Below are 13,586 nucleotides of genomic sequence, written 5' to 3' on the forward strand. Positions count from 1 at the left end.
AGAATGAGCTGAGATAATGAAGGGGGCTTAGCAGAGCAGAAATAGAGCTTTAGTGCTACTTGGGGAATTGTTTAAGAGTTAAAGGGCCTGACTGAGATGAGGAAAGGTTTAGGAAAAGATGAGGATAGTCAGGTTTTTTTTTGATTCTGTCAAAATCAAGAGATTTGGGGAGCATGCAAGAAAATGGGATTGAAGCACCAAATTTAACCATGATCATCTTGCATGTTTAGAGCATGTTTGATAAACTATTTGAAGTCCTGTCCATAGCTTTAGGTATAGAATTGAGCAGGGCGCTGGTCTCAGCCCAGTTTAAGTGGAGCAGAATATCTCTTTTTTCCATTAAGTTATCACTTAAAAAGAAAGAATGTGTAGGGTATGGGGAAACAAAGCAGAGAATGGGACTCAGTTGTGATGCTCATTTGAAGAGTTAATGCAAACATGATGAGCTGAATGGCCAATTTCCTCACCGTAACACTTCTGTGATTCTAAATAGGAGTATCAGTGCTCCTCAAATGGAGACTTCTATGTTGCACACCTTTCATTGAGCCACACGTTTAATGTAATCTGCTTGGGTCGAAGCCATTTGACACTTGATTGAGGTGACAATCCTGAGATGATCACCTTTCATGTTCTGCTTTTCATTTGAAATATAACTCCCCAAATTGTAATATAAAACATCAATTCTACCTGTGTTTTATCCTATTAATTCTATTTCTGTCTTTGGTTCCCATATGGACCACTGGATCTTTCTGCTCCCCCTCCAAGTCCATCTTTAGCGACAAGGAGATCGCTTAATTCTGACATCAAGCAGGCAACACAATCTTTGCAGTTCCCAGTCTATCCCCCTGATTACATTGTCTCCCATCTATACCTCTTTAGTATTTGCTTCCCCACTAGAATGGCTTTCTTCACCACTGTATCCTAGTCATTTTGCTCATCCACACTGCAGTCCCTCCTTTCACCTACACAGGCATTATAGGCCTCCTGCTTGTTGAACAAGTTCAGTGGTCAGGGCTCCTCTCTAGCTATCTATCTGCTGAATCCCCACAATTGTGCAGCTGGCAGTCACACAGCCTTTTGTCTCTGAATATTGACCAATTTTAAAGTTCTTTTACTGTGGCCTCAACTTCACTTTCCTGTTTGCGCTCGATAACATTGTCTTAAAAATATTCAATGGCCCAACTTCCATTACTCTCTGGAGAAGAGAATTCCACAAACGATCTTCTCAGAAAAGAGAACTTTCTCAACTCAGTTTTGTAAACAGGAGACCCTTATTTTTAAATGGAGTCTCTTAGTCCAACAGCTGAAAATGTTTTGCTGTTTAAAGCACAGCAGGTCAGGCAGCATCCAAGGAACAGGAAATTCGACGTTTCGGGCGGCTCTGGCCCGAAACGTCGCATTTCCTGTTCCTTGGATGCTGCCTGACCTGCTGTGCTTTAAACAGCAACACATTTTCAGCTCTGATCTCCAGCATCTGCAGACCTCACTTTTTACTCTCTTAGTCCAAGAGGAAACATCCTATTGAATCTCTTCAAATCAAATCCCTTCAGAACTCCTCTCGTTCTTCCAAAGTCAATTCTTGTCTTTGTTCTTGTGTCACATTTTGTTGATAATGCTTGCGTGTAACCTTGAGATATTTTCCTACATTAAAGGTACTACGTAAGTCTATATTGATGATGATAAGAACAAGAATTTCAGGAACTCAATACTGCCACCTGCAGGGTCATGTTGATACTGCAGCCTTTCGGAAACAGTTTTAGTTCCTGGAGTAATCTTTAAAACTAATTTTTCAGATCAAGATTTGCTATTTGTCTCTCTCTTTTTCCACAGCCTTTGTGGATGATATTGTGTTGTATTTTCCTCCTAGGTTCACTCCATGTTTAGCTCCAAACCTGCTTTTCCTTTTGCTGCACCGTGCAAGGAAGTTGTAAGTCTCACTGTTTAAAATTTGGTTTGGAGATACCGGTGTTGGACTGGGGTGTACAAAGTTAAAAATCACACAACCCAGGTTATAGTCCAACAGGTTTGTGTGATTTTTAACTCTGTTTAAAGTTTAATTCTATCTTAGCAGGTATTAAAGGTTGTACAAAAATATGTTTTTTAGTGAGTGATGCAAGGGTCAGAACTAAACAAACCAAAGGAACATGTATGAGTTGTGACTGAGACTGAGTCTCTGTTCAATTGTTCAATGTCAAGCCTTATCACATGCACATAGAATGTAAATAAAACAACAAGAATACAGTTGTTCAAGTTAGACGGTATTCAACCCAGTTTGATAAAGTTTCCCATGACGAGAGAAACAATCCCTACAGATGATCTTTGGCCTCAGACTTTCTCTTAAGAGTGGCCCACTTAATTTGGACAGGTCAGTTCATCCTATGTGGAATGACACCCCTATTCTCATCCAAACTTATTCAATGCCCTGCCCCCAGCTCCCTTATCTTCACCTCCTCAGCTTCAACACAAGTTCATGTCAAGAGCAAACGATAAAAGCAAAGAGGCAGGAGAAGCTTTTGACCATCCAGCCAAGCATTTGTAGGGGCCTGTAGGAGGATGGAGATAGGAGCCATGTACAGGCTGCCCATGTCCAGCAGGACCTTTGTAAATCTATTGACTTCCCCCCCCCCTCCACCCCATCATAGGCGTCTCCACTAATGGTTGCAGGCGGCAGGCGAAATCGCTTGAAGGTGAGTCACATGGCATCACATGGGGAATTTATGTGGCTTGTTGGTGTGATAGCTGCTAAGGATTTGGAAAGGGCAAAACTGAATTACAGCCGGATCTGGACTGGTGTATTTACCCATGTACTGTTACTATGGAAACAACCTGAACAAATTAGAGGAGTGCCTCAAATTGACTTTTGACTCATTTTAATGAACTAGTGCAGCCACGATCGGCTTAATGACCTCCTTCCATACTTCTATTATTCTGTGACTTGATTGTAATGGCATTGGCTACAGAACAGGCTGATAAGCTTGAACTCAGTTAGTCAGTAACTTAGAATATTTATAGCAAAGAAAGAGGCCATTCAGCCTGTTGTGTCTTTGCTGGCTGGTCCCTTATTCCTGATGAAGGGCTTATGCTCGAAACGTCGAATTCTCTATTCCTGAGATGCTGCCTGGCCTGCTGTGCTTTGACCAGCAACACATTTGCAGCTGTGATCTCCAGCATCTGCAGACCTCATTTTTTACCCAAAGCTAATCCCACTTTCCAGCACTGGGTCCATAACCCTATAGGTTACACAAAATACCAAGTGTAAATCCAAACACTTTTTCTTAATTTTGATGAGAGTTTTTGCCTCTATCACACTTTCTGGCAGTGAAGTTCCAGACACTGAACGCTCTCTTGGTGAATAGAGCACTCCGCTAATCTATTTTCAAATCGACCTGTTCGGAGATGTTCTAACACACTTCTGGAGCAGGTGAGACTTGAACCCGGGCGTCTGGCTCAGTTGTAGGACACTACCACTGCACCACAGAGACCTTAAATCCAATAATGTAAACTAGCTTTGTTAACTCAATGCCTCTTACCTACTGACTGATGTCAGTGCTGAGTTTAACCTCAAAGCCTGTGAGTTCAACTGATATTTTCATCCTTTTTTCTCTCACTCATTCTGGCTGGGACTGGCTGAATTGCTCACTCCTGTGGAACCCTATTTAGCTCTGACTTCTTGCTCTGGTGCATGACCTTTGATTTTTTTGTTTGAATCTGATCACTTTTGTCATGTTTCATTCATTCAATCTTGGAACAAGAAGGGGCTTTTGTGCTGGAGTGAAGTAAGGCCCGGAATCATTTTGTGGTGTTGGTACTCACTGTGTAAACCATCACATGTTAAGGTGGATGGAGAGATTGACTTTTTCATCAGGCAGCTGTGCTTATTACAAACAATCTTTGCATCCGCTTGTTGAATTGGGTGCAACTTCAATTTGCTCAAATGTTTGCAACACTGAACAGATAATTAAAACTCGAAACTCAAACTATTATCTGATGCAATTATTTGCCACACCTCTGACACAGGTACTGATGCAAAAGTTATGTCTAATTGCATGTCTGATCAGATCCACATCACTGCAAAAACAAATGAATCCCATGAGAAATCTGAAAAAGTGCATAAGACATCGCCTCCCTTCACCAGTGACAGTTACTGTGATGCATTATTCACCATCTACAGGATGAATTACAACAGCTCACTTTAATGCCACTGGATACAAATCCTGGAACTCCCTCCCAAACAGAATATTGGGCACACCCTGAGGACTGAAGGGGCAGCTCACTACAACCTTCTTGAAGGCAGTTAGGGATAAGTAATGAATCCTGGCCTAGGCAATGACACCAATGTCACATGAATTAATGCACAAGAACTGTGCCAGTGACAGATCTCATAGGTTGTGCTTGTTTAAAAAATGCATTCAGGGATTGAAGGTGTTGCTGTCTGGACTAGTGTTATGACCAATCCCTAGTTGTCCTGGAAAAAGTGGTAGTGAGCTGCTTTCTTGAACTGCTGCAGTCCACATGCTGACATGCCGTTAGAGAGGGAGTTCCACAACTTTGACCCATTGACATTGAAGGAATGGTGATATAGTTCCGAATCAGGATGGTGAGTGGCTTGCAAGGGGTGGTTTCCCATCTGCAAATCCATCCGTACGATCAATGAAAAAAATCAAATCCTAACCTCATTTCTTGTTTTTCAGAAAGCACCTACTCATGTGACTGTAAATAATCCAGTGAGTATTTAGTTAAGTTTTTTTGGGCTTTCTTTAATGTAGAATTGATACTGAATTAAAGGATCATCTATGAATTCCTGCTGAAGGTTAATAACATATTTAAGTAGAAAAAAAGAAGGAAAGAGAAAGAGATGGAAGTTATTGTTAGGAATATTGTATAACTTTAATTTGTACTTTGTACATTTTATCTCTTCGAGGAGACATGATTTTAGTTTCATTTTAAACTTTCTTTTGTAGGCTTTGGACCTGCACTTCGAGGTCTGTTTGCTTTTTCTCCTTGTATATCAATCTCTCCCCTCAATCACTGTCTCTCTCCCTGTTCCTCTCACACCATCTCATGCTCTCCTGTGTCTCTGGACATACATTGCCTAACCCATAGGTGCATACTTGATTCTCCCATCTCACTCTCCACTACTCACAGAATGAGTACTGATGAAGAGTCACCAGATTCAAAATGTTAACTCTGCTTTCTTCCTACAGGTGTTGTCAGACCAGCTGAGTTTCTCCAGCAATTACAGCATCCGTACTACTTTAGCTTTATTTACTCCACTGCTGATCATCTGTCTTCTCATAGTCACAGAGATGTACAGCACAGAAACTACCCTTCATTCCAACTTGCCAACCAAATATCTCAACCTAATCCAGTCCCATTTGCTAGCACTTGGCCCATATTCCTCTAAACCCTTCTTATTCATATACCCATCCAGATGCCATCTAAATGGTGTAATTGTACCAGCCTCCACCATTTCTACTGGCAGCTCATTCCATACATGTACCACCCTCTGCATGAAAAGGTTGCCCCTTAGATCCCCTTCATATATTTCCCCTCTCAACCTAAACCTATGCCCTCTAGTTCTGGAGTCCCCCACCCAAGGGAAAATACCCTGCCTATTTATCCTATCCATGTCCCTCAGGATTTTATAAACCTCTATCAGGTCACCCCTCAGCTTCCAACACTCCAGGGAAAACAGGTCCAGCTTATTCAGCCTCTCCCTTTGCTCAAATCCTTCAACCCTGGCAACATCCTTGTAAATCTTTTCTGAACCTTTTCAAGTGTCACAACATCTTTCCGATAGAAAGGAGACCAGTATTGCATGCAATATTCCATCAGTGGCCTAACCAATGTTCTTACAGCCACAACATGACCTCCCTACTCCTATAATCAATACTCTGACCAAAAACCGAAAGCAAACACCTTCTTCACTATCCTATCTACCTGCAATTTTACTTTCAAGGAAGTATGAATCTGCACTCCAATATCTCTTTGTCAGCAACACTCCCTATTACCTTACCATTAATGTGTAAGTCCTGATCTGATTTGTTTTTCCTAAATATGCCACCTCATATTTATCTAAATTAAACTCCATCAGCCATTCCTCAGCCCATTGGCCCATTTGATCAAGGTCCCAGTGCACCTTCTTCGCTGTCCACTACACCTCCAATTTTGGTGTAATCTGCAAACTTGCTAACTACACCTTTATATGTTCACATTTTTTATAAATGATGAGAAGCAATGGATCCAGCACTGATCCTTGTGGCACACCACTGGTCACAGGCCTCCAGTCTGAAAAGCAACCCTTTACCACACACTGTCTTCTACCTTTGAGCCAGTTCTGAATCCAAATGGCTAGTTCTCCCAGTATTCCATGAGATTTAATCTTGCCAACCAGTCTCCCTTAAGGAACCTTTTCGAACGCCTTATTGAAGTCCACATAGATCACATCTACTGCTCTGCTCTCATCAATCCTCTTTGTTACTTCTTCAAAAAACTCAATGTAGTTTGTGAGACTTTATTTACCACTAAGCCATGTTGACTATTCCTAATCAGTCCTTGCCTTTCCAAAACACGTAAATGCTGCCCTCAGGATTCCCTCCAATAACTTGCCCACCATTGATGTCAGGCTCACTGGTCTTTCATTCCCTACCTTTTCCTTACCACTTTCTTAAACAGTGGCACCACTTTAGCCAACCTCCAGTCCTCCGGCACCTCACCTGTGACTATTGATGATACAAGTATCACAGCAAAGGACCCAGCAATCACTTCCCTATCTTCCCACAGAGTTCTAGATTATAGCTGATCAGGTCCTGTGGAATCATCCACTCCTATCTGTTTCAAGACATCCAGCACCTCCTCCTCTGTAATATGGACATTTTCCGAGATGTCACCATCTATTTTCCTACATTCTATATCTACCATGTCCTTCTCCACAGTAAACACTGATGCAAAATACTCATTTAGTATTTCCCCCATCTCCTGTAGCTCCATGTAGAGGCTGCCTTGCTAAGCTTTTCTCCTTCCCCCCCCTCCATTTTTTCTCTCCCAGTCTCTTCCCACTCCCATTTCCCTCTCCATCCTCCCCCCACTTACTCTTTTTCTCCCACAGCTTTCTGTACCAAATCTCAACCCCTTTCTCTCACCTCTACTTCATTCCATTCTTTACCTCATCTGTCTGTTCTTCTCTTCCTGTCTGTATCCCCACAACCACCTCACTCTCCAATGCAACTGTCCCTCTCTTGGCCTTCCCTGCCCCCCACACCCTCACTCTCTGCCACTTGAACAGCTTTGTTGTAAACAGAGGCTTATTAAAATGCACCTCATCCATTTGCTGTCCATGACCTGTCCCCACTTCCTGTGGTGGTTAGACTCCTTTCTCCACAAGGCATCTGGCCACATTTTCAGGTGTCAAAGGATCCTGCACCTGCGCAAGTTAAAGAGAGTAGTTGTACAAATTTCGATTCAAACTTCCTGGAATCCAGTGTCTGGGAATGTCCAGGTCCCACTATTGCTTTCAGAATACAGTTCCCCTGACACACTCCGATGGTTGAGAAACAAAGCTAGATTCCTCTGGAGATGAGAGACCTGGAATCACCTCCTCCTGATGGACTGCCATTTTTTTTTCAGCCGGTTCCATACCAGGCGTACATAGGAGGTATCAAGCCGCAGCAGAAGATAAAGATTATTGGGACTGTGAATGTCAAACCTTACAGGTGTGGAAATAGAATAGAAGACTGTGTTTAAAGACATAGCGTTTAATGTTCTTTACAAATTGTTTGAAATTATTTGAACCCTATTGTTGGCAAGCCAGTCTGCCCAACACCTCAATTTCACAATTGTCAGTCTTGTGTTCATTTCCAACTGTGGTCTCATCCTGTTGAATATTCATAAATATCACCATCCTCAGATTCTCGAGTGTTTGTGCTTTTCCTAATTCTGATCTCTTACACACCCTTACTTCTCTTTAGTAGTATTGTGGTGATGTCACTGCAATAATCCAGGACCCCAGACTAATTTTCTGAGGACATGTACTTAAATTTTACCATAACAGGTGATGAAAATTGAATTCAATAAAAATCTGACATTAAAAAGCTGACCATGCAACTACTGTTGATTGTCATAGCGAATGGGAAGGAAATCTGCCATTCTTATTTGGTCTGGCCTATATGTGACTCAAGACCCACAGCAATGGAATTAACTCTTACTTGCCTTCTGAATAATTTAGAATGGCCTAGCCAGTGATGTTTGCATTCCATGAATAATAATAATTCCAAAAATCAAAACAGGAGTTTCAAATCTTTTTCTGAATTGGATCCCATTTCAAGGGTGAAAAATTGTCATGATCCCTCAAACCTGAGACAGTTCATGGAGGAGGGATGGTGTGGTCTGACCATTTTTGTTACTCAAGTCAAGGTCTTGAGTTTGGCTTTAATTTGGGTTATTCAGGCCAGGCCAGTCATTTTGAATAATCTCACAGTTGGTCACTCAATCATCGTTCCATGGCAGCCACTGCTGCTGTCGACCATGACCCCAACGTTTGGCACATGACTGTCACTTTGGAATGCTCTGCTTTACATGGTTTTGTTCCTGAATGAAGTTCTTTAGTGATGACATTGCTAAGTGCCCATTATGTAAGACCAGTGGATTTGTTTGTAATTTTGACACAATTTGAATTCAACGTTATTCCTTATTTGATATCTGATCCAATACTCCCCAGATACTTATAGAATTGTGTTTGTCTATTTTTATTACTTGAATGATTGCTCCATGTTTTTAAACTGTTTATGGGAACGTTTTTCATATAAGTGTGACTCTGCTGTTCAACCTTCAGGGAGTGAACATTTTCCTTGGTTTACCTATGGTAATTTTTGTTTCGAACAGAGGAGGCCTCAAGAACAAAGAAAATTTATAGCCCAGGAACAGGCCCTTAGGCCCTCCAAGCCTGTGCCGTCCAAATCCACTGTCTGAACCTATCGCCCAATCCCTACAGATCTTTATCCCTCTGCTCCCCACCTACTCATGCATCTGTCCAGACGCACCTTAAATAAATCTACCGTGCATGCCTCCACTACCTCTGTTGGCAACACATTCCAGGCACCTACCACCCTCTGTGTAAAGTATAAAGATGTATAAAGTTATGCAAGGCCCAGCAAAGACTGCCTAAGCAGCACCTGCTCCATTTAACATAAATTGCAATAAACTGGAGTCAGTGATGTTAAGTAATTTTCGAAAGGAGTGGGAATAGTTGAACATAACATTTTTACACCTTGGATGTGGTTAATTTCTTGAAAGAGTGATGGAGGCAGAAAAACACATCTTGTTTAAAGAGTGGGTGAATATTATTATCCCAGATTTCCTTTGCCTTACCATTGATGGCCACTAAGTTCTGAAATTCTCTACCTAAACCTCAACGCCTCTCTATCCTGTATAAAGCTCAAATCATCTCCCAGTTGATGTTGTGCCTGTTTTTTTTTCAGGTTTACCATTAATCTGAAGGTGAGTTATTATGACAACATCGCCCTCCACATCAATCAAAGATTTGATGAAAATGCAGTAGTGAGGAACAGTTGCATCAACAAGAAGTGGGGCACAGAGGAGAGGAGCCTGCCATTTCTCCCATTTTTGCCTGGTCAAACATTTGAGGTATGCTTTCTGCATGTTGCGTGGTCCTGATCAGACTTGCTGTGGATGAAATAAAAGCAAAGTATTGGAGAAGCTTAGCAGGTCTGGCAAGATCTGTGGACAGAAAGTGAGAATTAATTAGAGTACTACATTTAGAATACTGTGTACAGTTCTGGTCACCACATTACCAAAAGGATGTGGACACTTTGGAGAGAGTGCAGGGAAAGTTTATGAAGCTGTTGCCTGGTGGAAGGTGCTAGCTATGAAGACAGGTTGAGTAGGGTAGGATTGTTGTGCTTTCTTGACTGTTGCATCAACGTGGATGGACCAGGACAGGTGTTGGTGATCATCACTCCGAAGAACTTGAGACACTCTTGACCATCTCTGCTTCAGCTCCATTGCTGTAGACAGGGGTAAGCCCTCCACCTTGTGTATTGAAGTCAATGACCAGTTTTTTTTCATTATGCTGATGTTGAGGGAGAGTTTGTTATCTTTACACTACACCTCTAAGCACTCTATCCTTTTTCTGTATTCTGTCTTGTCATTGTTTGAGATCTGGCCTACAGTCGTAGATAGTTTCGTCAGCAAACTTGGGGTTAGGATGAAATTTGGTGACACAATCATGAGTGTGTAGGGAGTATAGTAAGGGGCTGAGTATGCAGCCTTGCAGAGTGCTGGTGTTGAGGATTATTGTGGAGGTGTTGTTTCCTATTCTCACTGATTGTGGTCTGTGGGTCAGGAGTCATGGATCCAGTTGCAGATGGCAGAACAGAGACCTAAGTCCCAGAGTTTGGAGATTAATTTGGGTGGAATTATGTCGTTGAAACTGGAGCTGTAGACATGGTTATCCTTGTTATTCAGATGTTCAAGGGATGAGTATAGGGCCGGCAAGATGGATAGAGTAGATGGGATGAAGCTGTTGCTGTTGGTGAAAGAAACACAAATGAAAGGGCATAGATTTAAAGTGATGTGCAAATGAAATAAGGGTGATGTCAGAATTGAAATGGGAGATGACTGGAAGGTTAGGCTGGCCCCAAACAGTCCTCCCAAGTACCACCGCCCTCACCTCCATCCAGGGCCCCAAACAGTCCTCCCAAGTATCAACTCCCTTACGTGTTTTTCCAGCCTCCTGCTTGTCTACTCAGTAGGTTTGAACATGAGTATTCCTAACCCCAACTCACACTTCCTGTTGAAAGTGGCTTCCCACTGGGAGTTGGGATATAGTGATTTTGCTGTTAAATCCTACCGTCAAAGTAGATGCACTCAGAATTGTAGGATCAGGTGGCACACATGGACAGTTTTGCACTTGGTCCACAGCCCAGCTATGGATAGGCTTTCTTTGGCTTTCAGTTGGACTTGGATGGCTGTTTTTGAGCAAGTATGGCTCTTGTCTGTACATGTTGGTGGTTCAGGTGGATATTAAAAATCCTATAGCACCACTCTAATAGTGTGAGCGTTTTTCCAATGTTCTGGTGAACCAGTCAACAAATTGATATTGTTCTTGTTGCTAATTTTAGATGCTGCATTGAAAATGTGATGCTTTAAGTGACAACCCTTCTGTGAACATTCTTAGAGTCACAAAAAGTCTTTTGCATCACATTTTAAATGCAGCAAGTATCCAAAATTAGCAACCAGAACAGTTTGTTGCCTGATGGTGCCTGGTAATCCAATGTAAACACCTATCCTTTGTTGCTCAGGACTTTGTATCTAATCAACTCATAGAGTATTTGAAAGTTGGCAGCTATTGATACATTTTTAATTATATCTTGTTAGATGCAGATTATGATTCAACCAATTTGCTACAAGATCTTAGTCAATGGAAGACACCTCTTCAACTTCAACCATCGTGTGCAGCCTCTGAATCAGATCGATCAATTGGAGGTCACTGGTGATGTCAGTCTTTCCCTTGTGGAGTACTAATATTTTGAAGTAAACATTCTGCTGAATTTTATCCTTGGTAGAATCCTTTCCCCTTCACAAGTACAAATTCTTTTAGGTTTGTCTTTTCTAGAAGAATAATCCTTTAATCTCAATCGTTAGTCTAAATCCCCCTTCCACAGGGCCTAATCTGTGGTGATTTTGTTTGAGTGTAGTGAAGAAGTCAATTCCTCACTTGCATGATTAACAGCAGTGATTCATGTGGATCTTGTCTAGTGTTTGAGTTTTCCCCCTCCCTTATTCCATACCCATCACAGCGATTTATAAAATTATACAATGACACAGAAAAAAAAGCCCCCTTTCGGTCAATACCATTTCTTTGAAAAAGCCATCCATACAGACCTACTCTCCTCTGAAAACACACAACAGTTTATAAAGGAGATATTGTCCATATCATGAATTTGCTGTAGCATCTTGTGGAAATCCATGTGACATACCAAGATGGTGGCCAGCAGATAACATTGAGGAGAACCCAAACGTTTGTTCAAAACACAAACATCTGTGAAATAAAATGCTCCATAGTCTTTTCACGTGGAGCACAGGTGTAGGAGAAGGCCATTCCACCTCCAGTTCGATCATGCCTGACCTGTAGCTTAACTCCATTTTATTTACAGACTTGTTTCTAGTTCCAGGTTTCCACAACCCTTTGTGCAAAAAGATTCTTCTTAACATTTAACCTCCCCCACCCTTCCTCCATTTAAACAACATGGCTTGAATTTTAAGCTTTGTTCCCTTTTGTTCTGGACTCCCGTTTAACCTTCTCATCAGCACCTACAGTTTCTCTCCATCTCAGACAGCAATCGTGTTTAAATGTTGTTGTAAACTCTATAAAGCAGGAGAGTCAACATTTCGGGCATGAGCTCTTCTTCAGGTTTATGCCTGAAACGTCGACTCTCCTGCTTCTTGGATGCTGCCTGACCTGCTGCGCTTTTCCAGCAACACATTTTCAGCTCTGATCTCCAGCATCTGCAATCCTCACTTTCTCCTAGAAAACTCTATATAAAGACTGAATTATATCTTTTGACCGAACGTCTGTCTGTATAATGCTCTAATGATGGAAGTCTTTAAAAATGTATACTGATGAAAACAACCTTTGCATGTTATTTGCTTGCTCCCATGTCAATGTTTTTGTCAATGTAACTTGGCTATCAGTTTTTGCTCAGCAATTCTGCTTTGTTGTGTACCTCGAAGACCACATCAGAGAACGCTTACCCAAAGATCAGAGGCTAAATGTCCTTGACTGCTGAACCATTCCCCGACTGGGAGGGAACATTCCTGTCTGGCGATGGTTGTCGGCGTCTATTTGTTTGTTGTCATCGCATCTGCATGTTCTTGCCATTATACCATACCATAGACAACATTGGCCGAGTCACGAGTATATGCCGTGAAGACCCATGAAGACGGCCTCAACAGTGATCAAGCATTCAAGTCGCGTTGTACCTAACCCCACCACACTGTTCTATATCTGCAAAATCTTCCTTACTGTCCTGTTTTGACACCATCACCATGACGAATTGTTATGATCTCTTGACCTTAATTAGTTTATACAGTTTGGATTACTTACTACTTTGGTTAGTCCCTCAACTCTTATATCTATCATGTTATTCCAGGCATTTGGTTTGCCTCCAGCACCACTTTATTTTTAATTCTTTGTAATTATCTCTCTCTGCCTCATTTAATCAGTTTATAGGCCATCCTTTTGCTTGTTATTCAACTAGGTCTGTGTGCTTCTCTCTCACTTCACTTGACAAAGGGGCTATGTTCTGAAAGCTTGTGATTTCAAATAAATCTGTTGGACAATAACCTGGTGTCATGTGAGTTCTGACTTTGTCCACCCAAATCCAACACCGGTGCCTCCACATCATAAGCCAAGAAACTCATCCCCAGCTGGTCCACGGCTTTCCTCCAGTGCATCTCTCCTGCTTTGATTTGATTTGATTTATTACTGTCATGTGTACCCAAGTACAGTGATAGGTGTTGGCCTTATGAGTTTTACTGGCAGATTGCACTAAACAAGTGCACTAAAC

General features: G+C 41.8%; 1 protein-coding gene across 3 annotated transcripts in view; it reads left to right on the plus strand.

Annotated features, from left to right (window-relative positions):
• LOC132836736 (galectin-4-like) overlaps positions 1-13,362 on the plus strand; it is a 30,768-nt gene extending 17,406 nt beyond the window's left edge. For all 3 annotated transcript variants that reach the window (XM_060856162.1, XM_060856160.1, XM_060856161.1), the window contains exons 6-10: positions 1,868-1,927; positions 4,692-4,724; positions 7,627-7,712; positions 9,477-9,642; positions 11,395-13,362. In XM_060856162.1, coding sequence (XP_060712145.1) covers positions 1,868-1,927; positions 4,692-4,724; positions 7,627-7,712; positions 9,477-9,642; positions 11,395-11,541 — 492 coding nt within the window. In that variant the 3' untranslated portion in view covers positions 11,542-13,362. The remainder of the gene's footprint in view (positions 1-1,867; positions 1,928-4,691; positions 4,725-7,626; positions 7,713-9,476; positions 9,643-11,394) is intronic.
• The last annotated feature ends 224 nt before the right edge of the window (positions 13,363-13,586 follow it).

This window comes from Hemiscyllium ocellatum, chromosome 47 (genome assembly GCF_020745735.1).
Source record: "Hemiscyllium ocellatum isolate sHemOce1 chromosome 47, sHemOce1.pat.X.cur, whole genome shotgun sequence".
NCBI lineage: Eukaryota > Metazoa > Chordata > Chondrichthyes > Orectolobiformes > Hemiscylliidae > Hemiscyllium > Hemiscyllium ocellatum.